This window comes from Mus caroli, unplaced genomic scaffold (genome assembly GCF_978045245.1).
Source record: "Mus caroli unplaced genomic scaffold, Mus_caroli_1 scaffold_11, whole genome shotgun sequence".
In the NCBI taxonomy this organism is placed as follows: domain Eukaryota; kingdom Metazoa; phylum Chordata; class Mammalia; order Rodentia; family Muridae; genus Mus; species Mus caroli.
The window spans coordinates 101,971,408-101,997,452 of NW_028227266.1; the positions used below are offsets into that span (position 1 = coordinate 101,971,408).

General features: G+C 47.7%; 1 protein-coding gene across 1 annotated transcript; it reads right to left on the reverse strand.

Annotated features, from left to right (window-relative positions):
* Positions 1-2,098: 2,098 nt before the first annotated feature.
* Positions 2,099-23,950, reverse strand: LOC110301231 (serotransferrin). The gene is made up of 17 exons (XM_021171578.2): positions 23,688-23,950; positions 21,480-21,652; positions 20,402-20,510; positions 19,464-19,640; positions 18,557-18,689; positions 17,025-17,080; positions 16,378-16,556; positions 15,529-15,706; positions 14,193-14,344; positions 13,095-13,185; positions 12,514-12,546; positions 10,651-10,821; positions 9,204-9,333; positions 8,569-8,633; positions 5,246-5,430; positions 3,721-3,904; positions 2,099-2,298 (listed from the first exon to the last, which is right to left on the reverse strand). Exons 1-17 carry the CDS (start codon positions 23,899-23,901, stop codon positions 2,264-2,266), a joined length of 2,265 nt encoding a protein of 754 aa, XP_021027237.2. The 5' UTR covers positions 23,902-23,950; the 3' UTR covers positions 2,099-2,263.
* Positions 23,951-26,045: the final 2,095 nt, after the last annotated feature.

Here is a 26,045-nt window from a genome sequence, read left to right on the forward strand (position 1 = left end):
ACATTTTATTTTAATGATGCATGTATGTGTAGGCGTGTGTGGGGGTGTGTGAGTCTGTACATGTGAGTGTGCGGGCTGTGGGCTCTCATGTGAGTCCTGAGGTTTGTAAATGCTCTCAAATGCTGAGCTGTTTCTCTGGCCCTCCTCAGGTTTTCAATAATTTTTTTTTTTTAAGATTTATTTATTATATGTAAGTACACTGTAGCTGTCTTCAGACATTCCAGAAGAGGGTGCCAGATCTTGTTGTGGATGGTTGTGAGCCACCATATGGTTGCTGGGATTTGAACTCTGGACCTTCGGAAGAGCAGTCGGGTGCTCTTACCCACTGAGCTATCTCACCAGCCCAATAATTTTTTTTTTTAAAGGTATAACTTAATTTTAATTTTAGAGAGGGGAACGCTGGGTCCAGAGGAGAATTCTTAAGATACCCAGATTGGTAGGATAAGCTCACAACTCAGGTCACGAGTGAACACAGAGAGATGGGAATCAAAGAGAATGACCATGTCAGAGAGGGAAAACCATCCTAAGAAAGGGAGGGTAGCTGGGCGTGGTGGCGCAAACCTTTAATCCCAGCACTTGGAAGGCAGAGGCAGGCGGATTTCTGAGTCCGAGGCTAGCCTGGTCTACAGAGTGAGTTCCAGGACAGCCAGGGCTACACAGCCTATCTCGAAAAAACCAAACCAAACCAAAACAAACAAATGAGAGAGAGAGAGAGAGAGAGAGAGAGAGAGAGAGAGAGAGAGAGAGAGAGAGAGAGAGAAAGGGAGGGTAGACTCCCGCATGGAAAAGCTGGCGAGTAGCAGCGACTTCTGTCAGGGTGAGACTGTAGAGCCGATGACTAGTCTCTGTGTGTTCAGCCAACTGCTTATTACTAATACATGGGGAGAAGGGGACGTGGAGCCTGAACCTTCCAAGAAAGTTGGCTGAGGAGTGGAGGCATGGGGGTAGAAATGAGACAGGAACACGGCCCCAGTTCTCCCTAGGCACTGGGGCAGACTATTAAAATCTGTTAAAAGTCACTGCCAGTGTTAATGCTGAGCTCTTGAGGCATTCTTCTATAAAGCACTCTTTTTAATGTTCATTTCGTACAAATTAGCCAAGGCCTTGTGGGATGGAACTTTCTGATTTCCTAGTATGGGCCCTTACTGACTTAGCTGACTGCAAAGCTAAAGGGCCTGAATACCTGCCGCCTACAGGACTGTAACACTAGAGGGCGCCATAGACATGCCTCCGCAGCTCCTCCCCACCCTCACATCCTATACACCAAAGCTCCCAACGACCAGCACTTGAAGAGCTTCCCCTCGCCTGCCCGTGACGTCTAACTGACTGGTGAGAAAGGACCCCGCCCACTGACTGACGACCAATTGTTTGCGATGTTGTCGGGCTCGCAGGGAGATTTTTTTTTTTTTTTTTTTTTACGCAAAGCTGATTCAAATTTGGTTTTGGACCATGGCTATTCCATCGCAATGAATTAATAAAAGTGGGTCTTCTGTCAACTTTCTCAGTACTCACTGGGGCATCTATTTGTAACAAATTCTTCTTACTGGCATGTGCACATACGTACGTGTGTGGTCATACAGTTTTTTTGTTTTTGTTTGTGGTTTTTTTTTTGTTTTTTGTTTTTTGTTTTTTGTTTTTTGTATTTTTGAGACAGGGTTTCTCTGTGTAGCCCTGGCTGTTCTGGAACTCACTCTGTAGACCAGGCTCGCCTCGAATCCAGAAATGCCTCCCAAGTGCTGGGATTAAAGGCGTGCGTCACCACGCCCGGCTAAGATTCTTATTTTTGATCTTTTATTTTATGTGTATGTGGTTGTGTGAACTTATGTGCCTCACATGAATGCAGGATCTTGCCGAGCAAAAGAGGCATCGGATCCCATGGAACTGGAGATACAGACAACTGTGAACCACCACGTGGTTGCTGGGAATTGAACTCAGGACCTCTGGGAGAGCAGCCTGTGCTCTTAACCTCTGAGCCATCTCTCCAGCCCCAACTACCTGAATCTTGAGCTCAGGAGACAAGGTTCAGTTTCTATGATATTTAGTCAGATTGTACAAAGAATTCCTGGTGAAAATAGAAAAGAATGGAGTTTGGGAAATATAAAGTCAGCAGTCGTTTTTATTTTGTGCTCTGTGTATGTGGTAAGGCACAGCAGTGAAGACATACACCAGTTAGTCCCAACCCCTCAGGGCGTGAAGACCAAGAGAAGCCCATGGACCACAGGAGCATCTGTCTCCACCACAGTGGCAACCCACCTCTTGGATTTTAATTTTTGTGGAAACTGCAGGCTTCTAGGAGTCCTGGGGAGAGAAGAAAGACATAGGACACTGAGAATACTCATACTGTTATGAGCCGTTTAGCAGAATGAAGGAGCCTGAACGGGCAATTCAGTATCACATAAATTGTGCCAGGGCTCATTGTTCTGCTAGACTCATGCATGCTGTGCCCCATCCCTGCCATCCCTGCTTCCCTACACAGCTCCTGAGCCTCCCACGGGGAGGGCTCCACACAAGGATGGAGAAGCTGTCACGTGACCTTCCTGCCCTACAGCATCCCCCAACTTTGCTTTTAACCAGTGAGGCTCTGAACTTGAATTCACATAAGGAGAAGCCGCCTAGGAAGGCCCTTCTTCCCTGAGAATGTGAGGCAGATGGTAGCTGGCAGTCCCCAGCAACTTCTGAGCTGGGTCTAAGGATGGAGTGGAGAAAAACAAAGCTAGACCGGTGTTCTCTGGAGCATACAGGTAAGGGAAATATTAACTTGGGTTCTGTAACACTAAACCTCAACAATCACATTGCTCACACTAGAATTCCATATGGCAACTTAGATAAAACATATATATAGCATAGCTTGGCACAGTGCAGTACAGTATAGTACAGTATATTGTCTCCTACCGTCAGATCTAGGGATTAAACTCAAGTCATCTAGCTTGTGCCACGTGCTCTTTTCCCCACTGAGCCATCTTACCAGTCCACATGTGGCAACCTTGAAAGGGCCACCACCCCAGACCAGCACAGTCTCTGAGGCTGTATCTCCAGCACAACAACTTAAATGAAGGCCAAGACTCACCTACAAACTACAGTGGGAGACTCACCACTGTATATCCCATGCATCCTCTCGCACTTTACAAATGTTTTCAGGTGGCCCCACTAATCCCCAAACAGATGGTAAAATATATTTTCTTCTATTTCAATTCCTGGAACACGGCATTGCAGATGTTGCTTAGCAACTTCCTAGCTAGCCAGAACTTATCATTATTGAAGTTCCATAGAACAGAGCTGTCTAAAAGGATGTTCTGTGAACAGAGCTATCTAAAAGGATGCTCTGTGATAATTCTTCTTGCTATGGCTACTTTCAACTAAAATTGTAGCTGGGTGGAGTGACGATATGATATCTAGATTTAATCCAGCTGTCACCCGAAGTTGCACTGTCACACCTTGCTAGCCATTGCCATATTGGACAGGGACTTCTAATAAGTTTAGTGCCCTTTTTTATCTTCCTAGGAATAAGGTGGGATTGTGTGCATATAATACGTCCACTGCCCTAGTATCTTGGGTCTGTGACCCCTTAGCAATATGTGCATATAACCCACGTGGTTGTATATGCTAGGTTCTGTCTTGCTTATGTGGCTGTTTCCTAAGGGTTTGAGTTCTTGTCGCTACCATTCCAGCACCCATCGCTGGGTTTCTCTGCAACCCCTCCACAGGGTTCATTCTACTTACGTGAGGTTGAGCACTTCCTCATGTTACCGACGGCTTGCATGTACTCTGTCCCTAAGTACTTTTCATATGTGGTACCCTCTGGAAGTTTAACGAAACATTTGGTGTCGTCTCTGAACAGAAGGTCCTTGGTGGTGGACTTGAACAAACAGAAATTGCTGGTGCAGTCTCTTCCCCCATATAAAGTCTGTCAAATGAGCAGAAAATAGACGTGAACCTATGTCTCGGACTGGAAACACCTGCAGGAGACTGAAAGGTCCAAGCCAGCCCTGGGAACAACAGAAAGCTACAGAAGATATTTATAATTGACATAGCATTTTTAAAAAAATCTACACAAGAAACAGAGGTATAAAACACTGTAGAAAGGTTAAAGATTTCACATTGAGTCTCTTTAAACATTTGGTGATGCTGCTATGAAACTGTTAGCGATTGTAAGATTGTTTGACTCAAATCTAATGTCAAACTAGAAACACCACTGGAGATTATCATATGCTTTGAAAGGAGCTTTTCTTTCTTTTTTTTTTTTTAAAGATTTACTTATTATTATATTATTATATGTAAGTACACTGTAGCTGTCTTCAGACACACCAGAAGAGGGCGTCAGATCTCATTACGGATGGCTGTGAGCCACCATGTGGTTGCTGGGATTTAAACTCAGAACCTTCGGAAGAGCAGTCAGTGCTTTTAACCGCTGAGCCATCTCACCAGCCCCCAAAAGGAGCTTTTCAAAGTATGCTAGCCTATTTCTTTTAAAACTAATGACAAATTAAAAGGCAGGCAGCTATGCCAGAAGGAAGGGTAATTTTTGTGTGTGTATGTAGAGTGGCCCTAGGGATAAAGTGTTCCAGTGGCCCCTGTACTCACTGCCCCCCAAGGCTGGCCCTGACAGGATTTTTCTGAGAGTAAGAGTCTTGTATTTTCTAGACTGTGAAGAATATGGTGCAACTGATATAAGCAAGAGAAGGAGTAGTCAATTCCGGTCCTTAAGACTCATAGGAAGGAACATTCGAAATTGTTTTCAGAAAAACATTCTCGAGGAAAATAAAGTCCCGAGTCAAGATCCGGATGAGCTGGAAGGCAGATTCTAGGCTCGGAGGGCTCATGGGTCAAGTGGGAATTTGTCTGTCGTGACTAGGAGTTCCACAGGACCAGAGCCAGGTCTGAGGAATCCAGTCCCAGCTAGCACACTGTGCGCCCTCCCTGTAAACACACATTCCCTAAGACTTGTGCATGCACCACTTGATTTCATTTTTTTTTTTTTTGTTAACTTAGAAACATTGTGTGTATGTGGTGTTATTTCCATTTAATATGTGAAGAAACCGAACGTGGACATTTTAAGCCACGTGCCTAAGATGGCATGGATCGAAAGCTGCCGAGCTGAGATTTGAACTCAGATATTCTGATCCACGGTCTAGAGAGTCCAAATTCTAGTTTTTAGAAAGGAAATGCTCACTCCGGAGCTCCGTGCAACTCCGAATAGCCTGCCCCTGCTAGGAATAAACGGTAGCAGACCCTGGGTAGTTCATACCTCCTGGCTAGTCAGCAGAGCCTTAACCCGGGCTGCCTTCTCTTTTCGTGAGACCACAACATGGTTTGGAGCTTGGGCCAGGTGGCAGCTGGCAAAATCTTTCACAGGCTTCCTGGTGCCATCAGGGCAGAGCAACTCGAAGTCTTCCTGCTTCAGATTCTTAGCCCATTCAGCAGGGTTCTTTCCTGGGTAGAGAAAAGGGGTGGATCAGCCAGATGGAACCGTTGTAGTCACTGGGATGTCACTGACCCACAGGTGTATGGAAGGCGTGTGCCTTCTGTCCAGCAGAAGCGCATGTTTAAGGTTATGGCGGTGTTAGGAGGAGAGGATGGTCGTGTTCATTACAGGTAGCACTCGATTCACAAGAGCTTTTTAGTGAACACTCTCCTCTGACCTGCCCTCTCAGCCAAATGAAAAAAAAGAGCCACAAGCCGGGCAGTGGTGGCGCTCGCCTTTAATCCCAGGACTTGGGAGGCAGAGGCAGGCGGATTTCTGAGTTCAAGGGGCCAGCCTGGTCTACAGAGTGAGTTCCAGGACAGCCAGGGCTACACAGAGAAACCCTGTCTTGAAAACAACAACAACAACAACAATAACAAAACAAAAAGAAAAGAAAAGAAAAAAAAAAGCCATGTTCTATGGGTGTTTTTTTTTTAAAGAAAAAGAAAAAAAATCTACTATTAAATTCCAATGCTAAACAATAACAATGCATTTAAATAAATAAATACATAAATAAAGCCAGGCGTGCTAATGCATGCCTTTAATCTTAGCACTTGGGCGGCAGAAACGGATCTCTGTGAATGTGGGGCCAGCTGGTCTACACAGTGAATTCTAGGTTAACGGGAGATACAGAGTGAAGCCTGTCTCAGACAAAATCCTGGGGCCTTCTGTACTTCTAGCTTCATCAAGGGGCGGGAAGAAGGTGGTGCTCTAAGGCAGTTTCCCCGCCTCTGTGCTGCCCTCTCCGTTCTCCAAACGGAAGACCCGCCCCAAAGATGCTCTCCAATCCTCATCGATATTTTCAGTTTGACGTCATGCTAGTCCCAGGAGCTAATGTCCTATCTCATCTGCTTACTTAATCTTTTCTGCATTCTCTTTGCAACAGTTAACCAACCGAACAGTCGATTTAAAGACCTCTGCCCTTCCGGAGGTTTTCCACGGTTCCTCCGGGCATTTTTTCTTGCCAGTTTTCATTTCTCGCTCATAAAGCGAGATCGTGACCTCTCTCGATTCATTCACTGTCCGCTCAGCTTTTCCCGTAATTGAACAAATACTGTGTGAGACCAGCGTTATCATATTTTAAAATTATTCCCTCAAAAACTAAACACCCTCACTTCTGCGTTCCTTAACTCCCAATGTTTTCTCTGGCACCAATCCTGGAAATCACAAGTTGTGCTTCCACGCATGCGCCTTGTCCTCATTTACCTATATACAAGTCTGTGTGATGTTACAAGCCTACATTTTTTTTTCTTAGCAGTAGATCTTAACACATATGAACTTCCGTAGCTCTCAGCTACTTATATACGTCACAGTTTCTTCTGCACCATTATGCAAATCAAGGTAATTCTTTAAAACCATTGGATCTTATTCTGTAGTGTGACAATAACACAGTGTTTTTAAACCATTCCTCCATTAATAGATATTTGGAGTAATTATACTTTTTTTGCCACTATGGTAATGATGAGTGTCTATTGAATATGAATGCACTTATGTAGATGTAGAACAGTTAATTCAGCTTAATTTTAATATAATCAAATTGCTTCCACCACCCTATGTGGTAAAGACTTGCTTAAGCATGATCCAGGCCTTGGGTTAATTTCCAAGTACTAAGGTGGGCTGATGGAGGGACAATGGGAGGGACTGGCAGAGGATTATAACAAGGTTCTCTAGAGACAGAAGCTATGAAAAGAGAACTAGGAAGGGCTTGCATTTGTGCCAACTGAGCTTCTCGTGCCAGCATCCTGTGCACAAAAATAGCAGCTTGTCAGTCCGAGGAGCTGAGGAGATAGAAGGTCAGGTCTCCTACAGCAACTGTAACCAGGAGGTTATAGGTGTTGGAGCCTTTATGGAGAGTGGAGAGTCAAGGCCTAGAAATCAAAGACTTACTCAGAAAAGCACAGAAGAAATCAAAGGTGACAAAGAACCAAGACCAGGATGACCCTTGGGTGGCATGAAAGAAAGCCTTTAAAGAAAGTTTAAAAATCATGTGGGGAACAAGGGAGGGAGAGAGGGGAGAGAGAAAGGGGGGACTGAGAGAGAGGGGAGAGGGAGGAAGAGAGAGAACAAGGTAGGAAGAGGGGAGAGAGGGAGGGAGGGATAAAGAGAGGGAAGGAGAAGGAGGGGAGGAGGGAGAGAGGTAGGGAGAGAGAAAGAGATAAGCAGAGGGGAGAGAAAGAGGGAGGGAGAGAGAGGTGGAGAGGGGAGAAAGAAAATGTGTGTGTGTGTGTGTGTGTGTGTGTGTGAGAGAGAGAGAGAGAGAGAGAGAGAGAGAGAGAGAGAACACAATCAAATCAGTCCTTTAAATAAATTCTTAGTGTCTTCTGAGTGCAGTCTCAGGTGCTGGGAGATAAAGAGGAAGAGAAAGAGCCCAGTGATTGCCCACAGCCAAAGTGCATACAGATACTTTGTAGCCACATAGACAGAGGATTCTCAGCAGAGTGGGGTGTGCCGCCTGGGAAGGCGTCTCAGAAGAGCTGGTGCTGAGACAGTCCATCCTACATCAGTTGCCCAAGGCAGTGAAGAGAACAGACCTGAGAGCTGGCAGGGAAATGGTTGATGGCCGGAACGGCAGTTCCTCGGGAGCCCTTGGTGACATACAAGGCCTGGCGTGCACATCCTTACTGATATGCAAGCCCATCTTCCCAACCTTGCCACCCCACCTCATTCCTTAGCTAGCATTCCATGGCCGGCAAGAGCTATCTCTTCATCGTTTATCTAGTCTGGGTTGCATCATGGATTCTTACTTTAATCTATGGTTTGCCATTCGTTACTGTTAACATTAGTTTAATGTCCAACATTTCCAGACATGGCACTGGGAGATCCTATACACTGACTCCCCTGTGCTGTAATGTATCGCATCCTTCTCTGCACACAGCAGTGCAAGCAGCTTCCCATGTATATTCACCCTGCCCCAGCCTTGCAGTGACCCTTGCCATAGGGATCACTGCAGAGCAATTGCTTCTCTCTCCATTGAACACACAAGTTGAGAATTAGAACTCTCGAGCCTGACGGTTTCTGTACAGCTCCTATGGAGCTATCCCTGAGTCTCAGCAAATCCCAGTGACCCAGATTCTGGAGGGAACCAACAGAAGAGAGCGCACACTTACCTTCAGTGTTATCCAGGACAGTCTGGTGTTTCACAAAGGCTACATCTCCCTTCTCAACGAGACACCTGAACAGGTCCAGATTTGGGGAAGAGAGAAGACAGGAGGTCAGACTGACCCCTGCCATTCAGAGGCACCTTGGGGAGATCCAGGTTGGTCACCTGATGTCATCAAGTGTTAGGGCCACTCGTTCTATCACTCAACAACATGCAGAATAAGGAAAGCAAAAGGCTCCAAGTTGCTGTGCAGTTCCACAAGCTCAGCTCCACACACCATACCATTTTTTTCTTTATTCTTTGTGGGTGTGAGAGGAAGGCATATATGCACATTCATGTGAGTATGTGTGCATGTGCACATGTGTACATGTGTGCAGAGGTCAGAAGTCAACATTGGGCATCTGCCTTTATCACTCCCCACCATACTTGTTTGAGCCCTACATGGTCTCTCACTGAGCCTGGAGCGCCTCAGTCTGGCTAAGCTGGCTGCTAGTGAGCTCCAGAGACTCACTTGTTTCTTCTCCATCCCACACTCGCAAGTGCTGAGGTTAAAGACATACATTCGTGCCTGGTTTTTATGTGGATTTTAGATATCCAACTGTGTGTGTGTGTGTGTGTGTGTGTGTGTGTTGGAAAACTCACCGGAAAGCCCCCGTGTAACCATTATATTCCTCTTTGTTGTTCGGAGCACATTTGGATGGGCCAATACACAGGTCACAGAGGGTGGAATTCTTCTCATACCCAGGAGCACAGCCTTGACTGAAAAATTCATCTGGACAGAAGAACAAGAACATGTCAGCTTTGTGTGTGTGTGTGTGTGTGTGTGTGTGTGTGTGTGTGTGTGTGTGTGTGTTAATTCTAGTGACTTACCTAACCCCTGACAGGCTATGAAATAATTCACTCTGCAACCTGCCACCCACCAACCCAGAACCACCCAGACTATAGGTCTTTGGAGGAAACTTCTCAAGGTTGGGAAAGGATTTTGTGAGCACTCCACTTCAGGGTGAAGGAGACCCCTGGAGGACTGTGAAGGTACCATCTCTAGCCTGTAGAATGAAGAAATGGAATTTCTAAGGTTGTACCACTCTTTCTTTGTTTGTGGGTTTCCCCTTCCCTGCCATTCATTAGAAGAACTCCACTACACCTCAGAAATCAAGAGAGGGATAGGAGATAGTCTCTGCCCATCAGCTGCTTCTGTGGATGTGAAAATATAAGGAGGCTCAGGGAAGCAAGGTCAGGGGCCTGTGCTTTCTGCCTGTCACCCCAGGTGTCCTTTGTTTCTGAGACAGCAGAGCATCTCTGTGCAGAAATGTGTCCCCATCTCCCCTCCCTGCATATTCTAAGGTCGCAGAGTTCATAGTCATGTTTACAGTTCTATCATTTTTAAGGAGTTGCCCAAATTTAGAGGCATCAGGAAAGAAGATCTGAGGAAGCCAATATGAAGCAAAGCCATTGCCAAAATTTTCTGTTGGGATCTTCTACTCAGAAACATAAGGAGGTAGAAACAGCCTCAGGTAGAGGACATAGTCAACTGAAAAATCCTCGGGGCTGAGCAGGGACTCAGTGAGATGACCAACACCTTAAGGGACCCAGGAAACCGCAACCCTGATGGCAGAGATTGCTTGATATCCACCCAATGTCTGTTTCCCTTTGTTCCTCCGTAACAAAAATCTAATTTGGTTTATAGTAGGTACGTGTAGGTAGGTGTCTGACAGGACACCTAAGTTCTGCACAATGGCAAGTTATATGCAAATAATTGCTTTCAAGTCCAGAAGGCTCTTTTCAAGCACTGACCATAGTGGGTGTAAATTTCCAGTTGTTCTCCTTGCCTGAATTGTGACTGCCCAGGCAAGGTTGCTTTGAACATGGAAGTACTATGATGGAAATCGTGGACCGGAAAGAAGGAGGAGCTCTCAAGACCTTATCCTGATTCCATGGCTCAGCTCCGCACCCCTCCTAGCTTTTTTTGCTATTTCCTTGAGGTTCATTTTTGTGAAACTCACTTTTATGAACCCTGAGCCCACCGCCTCCCTCAGGACCCTGTTTTTCTGCACGGCTCCTCCCAAGCTGCCTTCCCAGCTCTGCTCACCGAATTTGCAGTGGTTGATCCTGTTGTACAGCATGCCCATAGGGATGTTCCAACCAGCGGTTCTGTCTACCCCAGTGTGGCAGGACTTCTTGCCTTTCAGGTTGTCCCAGGTGATGCTAGTGTCCGATGCCTTCACCACAGCCACGGCATAATACCCTTTAGGAAAGATACCTGAAAAGAACAATTAATATCGCTGGGGCCTCCCAAAGTATCTGCTTCCAACAGAAGCCACTGTCTCCCTAGGACAGCGAGGATGTCCTAAATAGCATTGTGTCATGAAAGGAATTGCACAACATCTAACTCCAGTGAAGAACAGGACAGTCTTGCAGGAAGAATCTTAAAAGCAAAGCACTAAGATCACATGGTGCCCCATGATTATGTCCATATTAAAAATGCTTTGATGAATTGATTTAAAAATAAAATAATGGGCTCAGGAAATGACTTGGTTGGTAAAGTTCTTGCCATGTAAGCAGTTCGGTCCCCAGAACTGATATAAGACAAAAGCCAGGCATGGTGGCATGTGCTTATAATCTCATTACTAGGAAGATGGGTACAGACAAATTCCTGGGCCTTACTAGTAAGCCAGCTTAACTTACTCCAGACCAACAAAGATCCCATCTCATAAAACAAAATGGATGACTTCTGAGAAATTCCACTTGACGTTGACTTCTGACCTCTACATGCCCCATCACAAGTGTGCACGTGTCCACATATACATGTATACACATAAAATAGCAAATATTAACATATAATCATTAGGAAGATGGCTAACATACAGCCCTTACCTGCATGCATAAGGTTATTGAAGTTAAAAGCCAGTAACTCACTTTCCAAATTATTAAATCAAAGACATGGGTACAGAAAAGTTAATGGAACTCTGGCATTTTGTATATGAACATGTATTGGGGTTAGTCAGGCCAGATTCCCTCTGATAATAAGAATATGATTTTATACCAGGATAAACATAAAAAAGGAAATACCAACAACATGTTGGTTGTAATTTTCTATAGCACAAATGTGACCTCAGTTGGGGCTGGAACACCTGTGATTCTGTTTTCTGTTTTCTGTTTTAATTAATTCAATATACTTTCTCCAATTGAAAACAATCTGTGGAATAATAATGGCTCCTTCTAGATATGCTAAAAACTGGGAGGTTAAGTTTAGCTGCAGGGACAAGAGTACAGAATTGTACACTCATAGTTCCATGGAATACAACCTAAGGAGAGTGAACACTAGGACTCGGGGTCACTTTGGCGTTTGACTTCCTGTTTGCTCTGGTGCCATCTTTTCAGATCCACTCCTAATCAAAGCCTTAGTAAGAGATGGGCTAGTCTGGTTTCCTGGGCCCAGCCTGGATGGATGCTCAAGTAATTCCATGCACTTAGACATCAGCATTTTGAAGTGCTCCATTCCGCCCTGCAAGGACTACATAGACAAGGTCTGTGCTAACTCTCATCTGAAACTCTGAAGATCTTATAGGATTCAAAGTGGTAGGAAGTGATGGGAAGAACCCAGACTGTTCCCAGGATCAGTTGACAGGGGCAAGAAATCCTAGCTTTGTCAACAGATGTTATATTTACTGGTTTGTTCAAAGATTTGTTTGGAGACCATTCATAAATTCTCAACCCTTGGGTTCCCTCATGCATCCTTATAGAGACAATACCTACATATTAACAGGAGATGAGTAACCCTGTGTCTGAGTCACCACACACACACATACACACTCCTGATCAATTACTATTATTTCATCTCACTTTGCATTCTAAAATTGGCTCTCTCCATTGACTTATACATTTGCCTAACCAGTTCTCCCAACAATGAGAACTTACCTTCTAGTACCCGGGATTACCCATTTCAACTCACCTTGTTCTGAGGGGGTGGCACAATTAGAGCTCTCTGAAAGAGAATCAAGAAACCATTAACCATTTATGTGTAGGATGGAAAACCCATGCCTTTCTCATGAGGCAACTAAAACTAAGAGGCATGGATAAGACTGCACACCCCACTGATTTACAATAAGGCCAAGACTCCCCAGATGTGTTGAGAGTTCACCTGGCTGTGGACCTCTGAGACTCAATCACAAACTGCATCTCAAGTGTCTTGCTCACTGCGCACCAAGCCCACAGTGGGATGCTGACTGAACTTATTTGTCCTGCTACAAGGTAGCAGGAAAAGTGAGCCTTCTGGATATTGCAAGACTTTCCAAACTTCCTATATATCCTCTGTAGTTGGATCCTTTTTATACCAGAAATCTCATCTCAGGGACTGAGGGTCCCACCACTCTCATCCTTTAAGATGACTGTGGAGATTCTAGGTGAGGGAGTCTCAGAGACTGAGAAAAAGCTCATGCAAGGAGCATTTTATGGTGGCTGTGAGATAAACTGGGCTGTGATTCTCCTTCTACCATGGCTCAGAAAGAACACAGAGGCACTGTCCTCACTCACCGTAGTACTCTGCCATGACGGGCACTAGACCACACTGGCCTGCAATGTAGGCATGTCCTCCATCCAAAGTCATGGCGTCTGCTTCTCCGTTCTGCAAAGACACAGGAAGTCACAGCAAATGAAGAGTTGCTATTTCCTGTGCCACCTGCCCTTTTAGACTGGCCTCTTGAAGGCCCCTCTCAGCCCAAGTTATAAAGCCAAGGGCAACAGTAGATGTTGGTACCGGACCCCTGATGATCAGTCAGGCACGCCCAGATGTTAGTGTACTTTTATATAAACACTGGTTCTGCGTTAGCAAGCTTTGTATGAAGTTGGTTTGATTTTTCTTGCCTTGACTCAGACAAAACAAGAAAATGGTCTGTAGCTAAAAGAATGTAGTATCTGAAAATGTAGATAGAAGAATGGGGTTCGCAGTCGGTTTTGCTTTCTGATAGATATCTTAAAAAGCACAAAAGATTCAACTCAAAGAATAGGCAACTGGAGAGACTCCATAGAGCACAGAACAGAGGCAGGGGTGTGAGAGCTTGGAGCTTCCTTGCCCTCTCGAAGGCTGCCACCCTGCAGAACCTCAGTGTATTCCCTAAGGCAGAAACACCAGGGTTCAAAAGACACAAGAAAGGCTCACAAGACATGATGAGGTGCTAAGATGGGGTGTGCTAAGCAACCTGCACAGCACACTCTCAAGAAGAGGGTTTTCTCTGAGTCACGGTGATGACAAGGGGTGCTGTTTTTCTTCGTGCTCAGGCTCAGGATTTAGAAAATTCTCTACAGGCAATTTTAAAACGCTATCTCGATCAATGAAGTGAACATGTACTTGCTTGCAAAATCAAAACTGAGCCCTTTCCGCACTCCCCAGGGCACACCCTGAGCCCAAAGGCACTCTTGCCATGGCCCAATGTCCCTCAGCAGGAGATGGCTCAGTTTACCCTTCTACTGCGCTAATGTAAAGGACATCCTACAGAGCTGAACTCAAACCACAAGAGCAAGGAGTCTGGAAAGGGGATTTCCATGCAAGAACTACACTTGCTAACTCAACCTTCCAGTGGGCCAGCAGGCCACAGTGTTAGGGACCCACCCTGAGAGGCAGGAGACACGTACCACAATCTTGTCAATGCAGTCCTCAGTGGTCTCTGCTGACTCACACTCTATCTTTCCCTCACTGATGATGCTCCACTCGTCACACTTGGTTCTCTCCAGGTGGCTCAGTGCACACCACTTCACTGGCGAGTTGTCGATCGAGCCCTCTGGGCCTGTGGTACCAGAAGAAGAGCCGGGGCTCAGGTAAGAAAGGCTGCAGCAGCTGTCTGGTAGATGTCAATGCTGCTAACTGCTTTATGGAAATGATGAGCTAAATAAACAGATCCCACCCAAGGAACTCCTAATCGTCTAGAAAAGCAGATGGGACACAGCCCAGCTGTAGTTGATTTCATTTAAGTTCAGCTTTTCTTCCGAGGTAAGATTTGGTTTTCTTTAATTTTAATCACGTGGGGTGCGTGTGTGCATGCGTGTGTGTGTGTGTGTGTGTGTGTGTATGTGTGCGTGTGTGTGTGCATGTGTGTGTATGGTTTTTTTTTGTTTGTTTGTTTTTGTTTTTGTTTTTTTGTTTTTCGAGACAGGGTTTCTCTGTGTAGCCCTGGCTGTCCTGGCACTCACTTTGTAGACCAGGCTGGCCTCGAACTCAGAAATCTGCCTGCCTCTGCCTCCCCGAGTGCTGGGATTAAAGGTGTGCGCCACCACGCCCGGCTGTGTGTGTATGTTTATGCATGTTAGTACAAGTACCCTCACAGGTTTGACTTTGATTTTCACTACTGTAGGACTTTGATTTTTTTTTTTTTTGCTCTTTTTCATTCTTTCATTTTGTATTTATCTGTTCAGTAGTGTGACTATCTCTCAAACATTTGTCCTCTCTCTGGCCTGAAATTCCTTCCCCAAACAGCAGAGTCTAGTATGTGTTTATAAGTTAGGCATCCAGCCGAGTCTGTGGCTGGTTGTCTAATACATACCTACTGAGTGAATAAATTATTAGGCAAACCCCCAGTCCTTCCGTGAAACCCAGGGCCAGATCAACCTCCCTGCATCTCCAGCTTTCATGATGCCCATGTTGACCACAATATTGGCAAGAGATATGCAGCCTGCAGAAACGTGGAGTTACTTAACTTTCTAAGGGCAGGGGCTACCCTAATTTTTGCAGAGGAATGATACTCGTACCAACCCAGGTCATTTAAAATGTGACCAGCCTTTAAAGCACTTGGTGACCTCTGGGTTCTCTTATGGTTGATGCCAGCCAGCATCAGTCTAGCCCTAGGCTCACAAACAGGATGGAAATGAGAACAGCAGGAGGAGCTGTCAGTCCCCAGAAAGACTTATGGCTGCTTCTTGACCTTACCAGGTTCCCCACATTCCTGGGGTCACCTAGCTTTCCCTGAATACTTACACACGCCTTCCCGCTGATTCCGAATGGCAGTGACATAGTTATGGCCGAGGTACAGCCTGTAGTCCATCCTTGGGGGGACCCTTAACAGCCCAAAGGCAGAATCTTTAAACAGCAGGTCTTTCCCAAGAGGAGAGCTGAACAGTTGGAAGTCTTTTGATTTGCCTTTGCCAAAGTGTTCCTGTTTCCAGAAGGAAAAACAAAAAACAAAACAAAACAAAAAAACAGTGGAGTGAACAGGGAATTAGGGAGGTTAAAAAGAAGAACAAGAACTGAAGAGAACAAGAGAAACTTCAGGAAACTGATCTTAAAAGTGCGAGAAACTTGGAGGTACCAGGAGAGAAGGTATTCGGGCATGTTCTCCATCACCCAGCGCCTCTTTGTCCAGGACACTGTAAGGACCATCCCACATTCCCTCTCCCTGTCTGCCTGAGTGGTTGAGAACTAGCTGAGAACAAGTGAATCTAGTGCAGAGGCTGGCATGAGTGGGCTTGGCCAGAGGAAACTGTCTTAACCAACCTCAGCCAAGAGGCAGGGGAAGTCAGTCCCTCTGCAGTCTGGGTGTGTGTGCGTGTGCGTGAGCGTGTGTGACAGAGATTCTCTTTCCTTCTGGGTTTCTCTCTGGGCCTTGAGGGCCTAACTCAGATGGAAAGGGTATCATTGGTCAAAAAGGTGGTGGGTGTTGATACCAGAGGAGACACCTGCTACTCTACGAGGATGCTGGAGAGGTTGGTGACATGTGGCAGGGTCCCCACTGTATCCTGAACACACAAGGACTGTCTTAGTGTGTCCAGATGTCAAGGAGATCTGAGCACAGAGCGGTAAGCAGGACAGAGGATGGCGGTAAAATACCTGTGCCACTTTGAGAATCTCCCAGATCAAGTCTTCCTTGCCATTGTTTTTTCGAGCCACAACAGCATGAGAAGGGATCCGGGCCAGGTAGCACTCCTCATACTGATCCACTGGCTTGCGGGTATTGTCAAGGCAGAGCAGTTCATATTGGTCCCTGTCAGCCTTCTCCGGCAAGACCTCTAAGGAGGGAAAGTTCAGTGAGCCTGTGAGCCTGAACCCCTCCCCATCTTTGAAGTCCTGTTAGCATTGAAAGCATGAACTGAAAGGTCTAGAGGGATCTCTGAGGGTCAAAGAATATGCAGGAAGGTGAGCCTATGACCAGTTAAAGACACAGAGGCTTCTGTAGGCTGGTGAAGCAATGGTTGCCCCCATCCCATGACGCCAAGCTCAGCAACACTACTGACAGGCAAGGTCAGCCAGGCCAACCTCCAACCCTTGGCTGTGACACTTCTTCTCTAGAGGGAGAGCCATTGTGTGTGGTTGAGTGTTGGAAAGAGACCCATGAGTCTTGCTAGAGACCCCCAAAGTACCTTCCTCTGCATGCATAGAGACTCAAGCAGCGGGAGAGAAACCCTGCATGCTCAGGTCTGACCACTAGCCATGAAAAGGATGACAAGGAACCAGCAGAGTCTTTCCCCATCACTCACCAAATATGGTTGTGTGCTTGACAAAGGCCACATCCCCACCGCCATCTTTCAGACACCTGTGGGAAAGAAGCCCTTGAACAAGGAGTCCCACAAGGCAGACCTTGCTCCTGGTCCAGATCACACTGTCACTTTCCAGACAAGGCCTGAGGCTGAATGGCCCCCACAGTGGAGACAGCTCTCTAGGGTGGGATGCTGACATCCACAGTACCACTGGGATGGGGGATGTGCTCACGTACCCCAAAGTGGCTGACAGGAGGTGAAAATAATGTAAAAAACTTCAAATCCTTAGTATGGAAGATGACAGTATTTCTACCCTGGCTATGTGGATTTCAGGATACCAGAAGACAAAAAAGAGAGAGCAAGAAATTGGGCACAAATGACACAAAATCCTACTCCTAAGAGGCTACTTGCAATTGATGCTGGCTTCAGAAAATCAGAGTTGTTTGTTTGTTTGTTTGTTTCAAGATAGTGTTTCTCTGTGTAGCCTAGCTGTCCTGGAACTCACTTTGTAGACCAGGCTGGCCTTGAACTCAGAAATCTGCCTGCCTCTGCCTCCCAAGTGCTAGGATTAAAGGCATGTGCCACCACTGCCCGGCGAAAATCAGTTGGGTTTTTTTTGTTTTTGTTTTTGTTTTTTGTTTTTTTAAGGGAGTATATCAACCATATTTCAGGACCAGTCTCATGCCCAGGAGTAGTTGGCCAACACACACACACACATACACACACACACACACACACACAGGACTTCATGTTTTGTTTTGTTTTCCCCTGTGTACTTTCGGTTTGGTTTAATCTTCAGTGTTGGTGTGTGTGTGTAAGAAGGTTTGGGGGTGCAGTGTCCTCTAGTACGGTGATAGAGACCCAGGGGTAACTTAGGCAGAGCTGGGTGGTAAGAAGCCAGAGAAACCTCTGTAGACTTAAAGACAGATGGTCCATCTGTAGCATCATTCCGGGAGAACAAAGGCTCAAGAGGGATCTGCACATGGGTCATGAGTGCCTTATTCTCCTTACCAAGCCAAGGCCCATGGAACCACAACAGAGGCTCACATGCCCTGCCTCCCTCAAAGTATTTTATGTCCACTGGTACGGTGATAGGGACAGTTTTATATATGATTAAAATATATTATATGTAAAAACATAATTTAAAAAGCCACATGTACTGCTGGGGTGGTGCGGAGCAGCGTCTAGTATCCTGAGCATGGTCCACTGCTGGCACAGAAAGCAGCAGATCTGCGACATCCCGAGGCACTAGGGGTATGTAGGTCCCTTCAGATGCTACCCAGCCCATTGAGAGGAGACGCCAGCCAGATGCGGGAGCTCTGAGGAGAGAGGACTCCCAGAACAGGGCTTGAACTTTGACATCAGATGGAAGGGGACATAGGTTACCTTGGCCTTGAGAGCCCCAGGTTGTACCCCCGCCTTCCTGGGAGGACCTTAAGCCACCTGCATGCTTTTAGGTAGGTTGGCTCAGCAAAGAGCCGCCATTTAAGGACTTTTGGCACTGGCCACCACAGAGTGTCAATTCCACTCACTTGAATGCGCCTACGTAGCCAAAGAATGGTTGAGTGGAGGAGCAGCCACAGCCTGGGCACAGTTGACACAGTTTGGGGAATGCCACTGGATCTGCACAGGGGACACAACTGCCCGAGAAGAAACTGGACACAGCTGCTCGATACAAAGAAATGGACAAGGCATAATAAGCACAATGCCATCACCCAGCCTGGGCTGGTGAAGGAAGGCAGAGGTACAGTCCCTGCCCAGCACAGTCCCTGCCCAGCCTTTCATGTACTAAGCAGGGTTTCTAGACAGGATAAGTTAACCCCTGCTCTTCAGTTACCCTCCTGAGGACACAAGCAGTACTTCTTGCTAAACAAGGCTTGCCCTAGACTTTGCCCACTCTGTTTCCAGATTTTTTTTTCAAGACAGGGTTTCTCTGTGTAGCCCTGGCTGTCCAGGAACTCACTCTGTAGACCAGGCTGGCCTCGAACTCAGAAAGCCACCTGCCTCTTCCTCCCAAGTGCCGGGATTAAAGGTGTGAGCCTTAATCCTATGACCTGGCTCCAGATCTTTCAAAGGGTGCCTCTGGGGGCTCTAGTACAGCCTAGAGAGGTGCAGGACAACCTTATGACCAGCAGGTGGAACCAAAGCATCCATTAACGGAGCAGAGGTATGTATGGTGGTGGGGGAGATGGAGGGTGAGGGTGTGTGAGGGACCAGCCACTGAAGTGAATATGGAAATCCACTGTGGATCCACCTGCCCTTTCATCCCTCTTCAGTTCAGCCTCTGCAGGGGTGTTGGGAGCTCACAACAAGAAGAAGGTTCAAGTTGCCACTTCTAATTGTTTCCCTCTTCCTCCACTTCCTTGGAGTTCAGCCTGACTAACCAGGACTGTGTGACCCCAGCAGTACAGGATATTCAGAATAGAAATGGCGGCTTACCTTTCTCAAGAGGATTGCGGGGCTCCGACAGCTTACAGAAGAGCAAGCCAATGGGGATGACCCAGCCTGCAGACCTGCCCAGGCCCGTGTGGCAGGACTTCTTGCCTTCGAGCTGGTTCAGCTGGAAGTCTGTTCCCTTCTTTACCACGGCCACAGCGTAGTAGTAGGTCTGTGGATCTGAAAGGGGACAATGTGGAGGGAGGACTTTGACATGGCCCAGAGAAGCACTGCTTGTCAGTGCTCCGCCCTGATGGAGGAGAGAGAGAGAGAGAGAGAGAGAGAGAGAGAGAGAGAGAGAGAGAGAGAGAGAGACCCAGGGATAACTTAGGCAGAGCTGGGTGGTAAGAAGCCAGAGAAACCTCTGTAGATTTAAAGACAGATGGTCCATCTGTAGCATCATTCCGGGAAAACAAAGGCTCAAGAGGCATCTGCACATGGGTCATGAGCGCCTTATTCTCCTTACCAAGCCAAGGCACCAGGAACATGTGTGAGCCACAACAAAGGCTCACGTTCTCTGTCTCCCTCAAAGTATTTTACATCCTCTGGTATGGTGACAGGGACAGCCAGAGCTATCTCGGAAGAGCTTCTTGGACTGCTAAGCTCCCTCCGGACACTACAGGGGTGGGGTTTCTCTTGTCCATAGCACCTTAGGCTCTGGGGAGCTTGGACACTTCCCCAGATCCAGTGAAGGCCAAGCTGGACCCCAGCCTGCTCTCCATTGAGGATGCCTGACTCAGAAGGTCCATACCAGCCTCCAACCAGCCCAAAGTCCTCAAGATGTCTCCATGTGTGCCCGGAGGGTTAGATGATCTCATTCCCCACGGACTCCCCAAAGAAAAGGCTTCCTAGCGTTTTTAATATCGGCTACCTGCCTACAGAATGAGATTTAAGATCTACTAAACCACGGTCCCCCTCCTGGGTACTCTGGGAGAACTCACGTTCCACTGATCCATAAAACTCTGCCGCCACGGGCTTCAGGTTGTTCGGAGTCAGGCCGGCATCGTACACCCAACCCCCATCCAAGGTCATAGCATCGGCTTCACTTGCCTAGAAGAGAGCGAGTCCCAAAGACTTATTTCAAGGAAGGCTTCCCTAAGCCAGAACAAGTGGGAAGGAACCTGGCAGCGCTCCATGGGTCTCAGGCTAGAAAATCCTAAGCACACGCACATCCAGCCCTGTCGGTTTGGGTTGATTCCATCTAAAGGAAGAAATGGAGTCTTTTTTTTCTTTCTCTCTTTTCCCTGATGATGTGTCCAGTACCTGGACAAAATGCGGATTTACCCATCAGCAGTGGTTGAGGCTTGGTCTGGCAGGCTTGGTAGGGGGGAAGGGTCTCTCTCTCTTCAGAGGTGGGCACTGGTATTATACCAGAGGCTCTGGCATGGTTGTAGTGGAGCACCCAGGGTCTGTGGGTGGCTGGGTTCTTATATCTGTTTCCATGCTCGGCCACACAGGTGGGTTTGTCATTCAGAGACCCTCGTGCTTTGAGAGTCCCTATAAGCTCCTCTGTGGGTGCTGTCATGGAGGTGAAAACCCTGAAGGTGCTTGTCTTTGGTTTTTTTTTTTAAGATTTATTTATTATTATATCTAAGCACACTGTAGCTGTCTTCAGACACACCAGAAAAGGGTGTCAGATCTCATTACAGATGGTTGTGAGCCACCATGTGGTTGCTGGGATTTGAACGCAGGACCTTCAGAAGAGCAGTCAGTGCTCTTACCCACTGAGCCATCTCACTAGTCCAGAAGGTGCTAGTCTTAACACTGAAAAGCTTACTGCTTTTCCCTATAGTCCTGGGCCCCTGAAACAGTAGGAGCTAGCATGCCATGGCCACATACGTGTGCGGCCACACCCGGATGGACAGGAGAATTCAAGCCTTGGAATCCTCTTCCTGTCACTCTTGGTATAGTTGTCTACTTGGATACCTGACACTCCCCACCCCCCAGTTCAATTTTTTTTTCACAAGTGAGTCAAACCAGAAGCGTATAGGGGCTACCGTTCCCGGCAGCAGGACTTACAGAAATGGCCTTGATGCAATCCGGATAGGAGGTTTTCTTCACACAGGCAAGCCGGGGGCCATCAGGTGGAAGGACGGTCTTCATGTGGTCACGGAAGCTGATGCATTTGGTATTCTCGTGCTCTGACACTGCACACCATTTGACCGTTTTGTCAGGGACAGCCAGACACAGCCCTGCAGGAGAGAAGGCAGAGGCATAAAGGACCCGCTCCCCGTGCCTGGGGAGAGAACACACCACTTTATGAAGGATCTTAATGGCCACCTCTCCTCTGTTCCACCCTCCTCTCAACCCTGGTGGCAGTCATGACAGACCACAGGGCTCTGCTGCACTCCGATCCTGGGAATAGATGAATTCGTTTGCCCCAATGGTCTGCTGTTTTCCCACCTAACCCTGGGCTGCTTAGAGAGATGCTGGGATAGCTGAAGGTGACAACCTGTTCTTCTCTTGCCTTGGCTGAAGGTCCACATCAAAATGTGAACTTCAGTGGGCAAACAGCATCCTCAGCCACCTTCAGACAAGACACCAACTCTAGGAAAGGCATACCGTCTTTTAGAAATGAGAAAGCTGGCCTTGGGGGAGGAAGCAGGTTTGTCCTACGTCATCATGTTTGTTAGCAGCCCAGACTCTAGGTCTGATGGCCAGGCCCCAGGGGAAGATAACGATCTTAGAAGCTTTGCCTCTCGCTGAGCGACAGATCACGAGTTCACCTGTGATACTCAGCTGTCTTCTGTTGAGAGAAAGTTAGGAACTCCCTTCTATGCAGCAGGCTTCTGTTTCTACCAATTCCCTCAATGCTTTACCCTCTTTGGGCTGCCATTTAGAGAATCAGCTGAAGACAATTACGTGTGTCATGATGTGTGTATGTGCTTATATAATCGGGCTCCCATGTGGTGTGTGCATGTGCAGATGGGAACACACGAGGGGTGGAGGTGGGGGACAAAGGGCAATGTGCGGTGTCTCCCGATATTACTCTCTGCCTGATTTTTTTGGAGACAGTGTCTTTCACTGAGTCTGAGCCTTGCTGGTTCCACTAGATTGTCTGGCCAAAAAGTCCCTGGGATCTTCCTGTATCTGCTTCCCCAGGGCACTGCGGTACCCAGCTTTTTACATGGTTGCTGGGGTTCTGAATTAAGGTCCTGATGTTTGCATGCTAAGCATCTTCCCAGTTGTACCATCTCCCCAGCTGGGTCACCATTGAAATCCACACGATGGAGAGGTGCCGTCTGTGGGACCTGGCACTCCTAGCTCTTGTCACATCCCTTCCCTTTCGGGCAATTCAGCAGGGCTGACTTACTGACTCAGCAAGTCCACAAATCACTAAACATGGATCGGGGTGGGTGAGGCCAATGGACCTCAGGATGGATGAGGAAGGACAACGGGGAGACTGAGTCCCAAGCTACTTCCCTTTAGTTCACCGTGGCCAGAGGGATAGACGACCTCTCTAGACTCTTCAAACTAGTTCATCTAACTTGTAAATTTTGACCTTGGTCCGGTGTCTCTGTGCACAGCCACACAAGGTGTCCTGAGCTAACAAGCACGGAAGCCTGCTTCAGGCTGACAGTTGTTAGGGATGACAAATCACTCAAACTAAACAGCCCCAACACTGTGACAAATGCTAACTACAGTCCAACTGGAGCAGGCATTTGGGTCTTTGAGACCCTCCTCTGGTGAGGAGTCAGCAGGATGCAGGACTGGAACCTGTGACCTCACCCTCACCTGACCCTCCCAGGCATGTGCGGTAACAAGACCTGTCACAGGAGAAATACAGGCATGATTTGAACCCCAGAATTCCGGCTTCAAATCCCACACTCTAGTCTAAGCCACCAGTGAGTGCCAAAGGCATCCGAGGAGGCATCAGACAAAGGAAAGATAGCAGGATTAGATCGCAGGAGGTTGTGACTACCACACCATGCTGTTTGGACTATACTGAGAGGCCCCGGGATAGCGCCTGGGTAAACTGGTTAAAAGTTTTCTAACATCGCGTATACTATATCTTCAAATTACTGGACATAGGGGAGACAGCGTGGTGAGGATAATGAAAGGTAGAGACTGAGTCAGAGCCCCAGATGCATGAGGATCCATGTTGTTCCCACGCGATGGAAGATGAAGATACCACAGAGAGGAAGCAAAGGGCTGGAAGCTAGGGCTTCCAGCTTTAGCTCCTAAGGGTTGCATAGCCAGCCAGTCGTCCCCTGCACGCACACTCACCCAGGGCAGCGCAGGCCAGCAGGGCACCCACGGTGAGCCTCATCCTCTCGGTGTGTGTGTGGCGAGGAGCGGGGAGTACAGACCGACCCGCTTCTGCACCGCCTGCCCGTGGCCCGCTCGCCTTTATGCACGGAGGGAGGGGGCCGGCTGGGCGCAATCTTTGACCTCTTGTGTTTGCGCAGTCCAATTGCCCAATTGCCCAATCGCCCCGCATCCACCCCCTTCCTTTCTTGCCCTGATGATCACCTCATTTCCTGAGCTGTGGGACAGAACTGCGCATGGAATCCACTACCACGACAATCACACACACACACACACACACACACACACACACACACTCACACACACACACACACACACACACACACACACACTCACTCAAAAAGGCTGTGTTTAGAAGGAAGCTAAAAGCAGAACCCACTCTTTGTTATCACTGCCTGGAGCAGCATGGTACAGCTGCTTGGGCGGGAGTGGCTTGCTCCCGGGTGCCAGGGCTTCTGCTTGCCAACAGCTTCATCAACCTTATACGGGGAGAGACTGAGGCTTGTGCGGGAAGGGAAACTGCCTAGGACGGCAGACTAGAACCGGAGAAGGAACCTAACTAGGAAAGTTGGCTCAGGTCAGAGAGGCCATGCTCCTCTGCAGATGATCCCTGCAACAGTCCGGGGGCAGCTCTCCCTCCCTCTATCCCTGCCAGGCCTGGCCTGCTCTGGAGCTGAAAGCTTCCTGCCCTTGAGCTTCTGGTGAGACAATCCGGGCTAGAAACAGTCACAGGGACAAGAAACTCTCTCCCACTGCCAGGAAGTGGTCAAACTGTGAGGCTCAGAACAAAGGGCCAGTGTAAGCATAAAGAGGATGCTTCCATTTTTTGTTGTTGTTATTTTATTTATTTACATTTCAAATGTTATCCCCCTTCCCGGTTTCTCCTCTGAAAACTCTCTATCCCATTCCCCTTCCCCTGCTTCTATGAGGGTGCTCCCCCACCTCCCACCCCCCACCACTCATCCACCCACTCCTGCCTCACCTTCCTAGCATCCCCTTACACTGGGGCATCCATCCACAGGACCAAGGGGCTCTCCTTCTATCGATGCCATCAATAAGGCCATCCTCTCCTACATATGCAGCTGGAGCCATGGGTCCCTCCATGTGTACTCTTTGGTTGGTGGTTTAGTCCCTGGGAGCTCGGGGGGGGGGGGGGGAGGGAGGGGTGTGTCTGGTTGGTTGATATTGTTGTTCTTCCTACGGGGTTGCAAACCCCTTCAGCTCCTTCAGTCCTTGCCCTAACTCCTCCATTGGGGTGCTAGTCTGATGGTTGGCTTTGAGCATCCACCAGTCTGATGGTTGGCTTTGGCTTCCTTGGCATCCTGATGATACCCCTGATTAAGTAGTCACCAAACTGCTTTGACTGCATTCATCACAGAAATGTTTCGCTTGCACCCTCCATACGTGCCGCCGTTTCAACTCTCACTAGAGTTGTGCATTTCAATCCTGTACATGGACTGGAAGATTCTGAAATGATGAGGTTAAAAAAAAATAGGCATTTGAAAATGTCCCTCTGGGTATATCACTAAATGTACTATCCCAGGCTCCATATACACTCAGGGAAAGGTCAAGGCGTCTTTAGAGGCAAAAATGCAAATCCAGATTTCAGAATCACTAAGGGAATTTAGGGTTTTCAACAACCGTTTCTTACTGGATTTAATCAAGGTCCTGTCCTCTCTGGTCCTCGGTTTCCTTGTCAAGTCTGCAGGATGGAGACGCTCTGATTTCAGGCTGCAAAAAGAGCCCGGTGAAGCTCTCAGCACGTCTCGGCCATAGCTAAGGTGTTCAAGAGGAGCCGTGGGTGACCAGAAGCTCTCTGGTGTGGAATTAAACACACAACTGGGGACATGCGCAGATGTGTCTTGGGCCACCAAGGACACAGAACGTCATGGCACCAGCCTCTCATCTTCACATCTCCTGTAGACATTCACAGACCTGGGCCTCCCATGCAAGCATGTGGCATGTACATCTCCATGGCTAGCCGTGTCCTGTCAACCCCTCAGAAGAGTGGCAGACACAGGACTCTGTTGCTGTCCTTCTCCTGTGCAAGAACTGGTAGCCTGGACGTCTGTAGCAGGCGCAGGAAGGTGATGTGGGTCTGATTCTCTGTTTAGCTGACAGAGAGGAGCTCAGCCCAGACTCGGTCGGTCAACATGCTAATTTGGCTGCTTTGGTTTTTGTGCACTGGCGCTTATGAACCCAAACACAAAGTGACTTTTCCCATTGTAATCCCAGTCTCTGACAGGAATGTTTTAAAGGTACGTGTGTGTATGTCCTGGGATGGTTAGAGAGAAAGTTGTGGTATGTCCAAGCGCA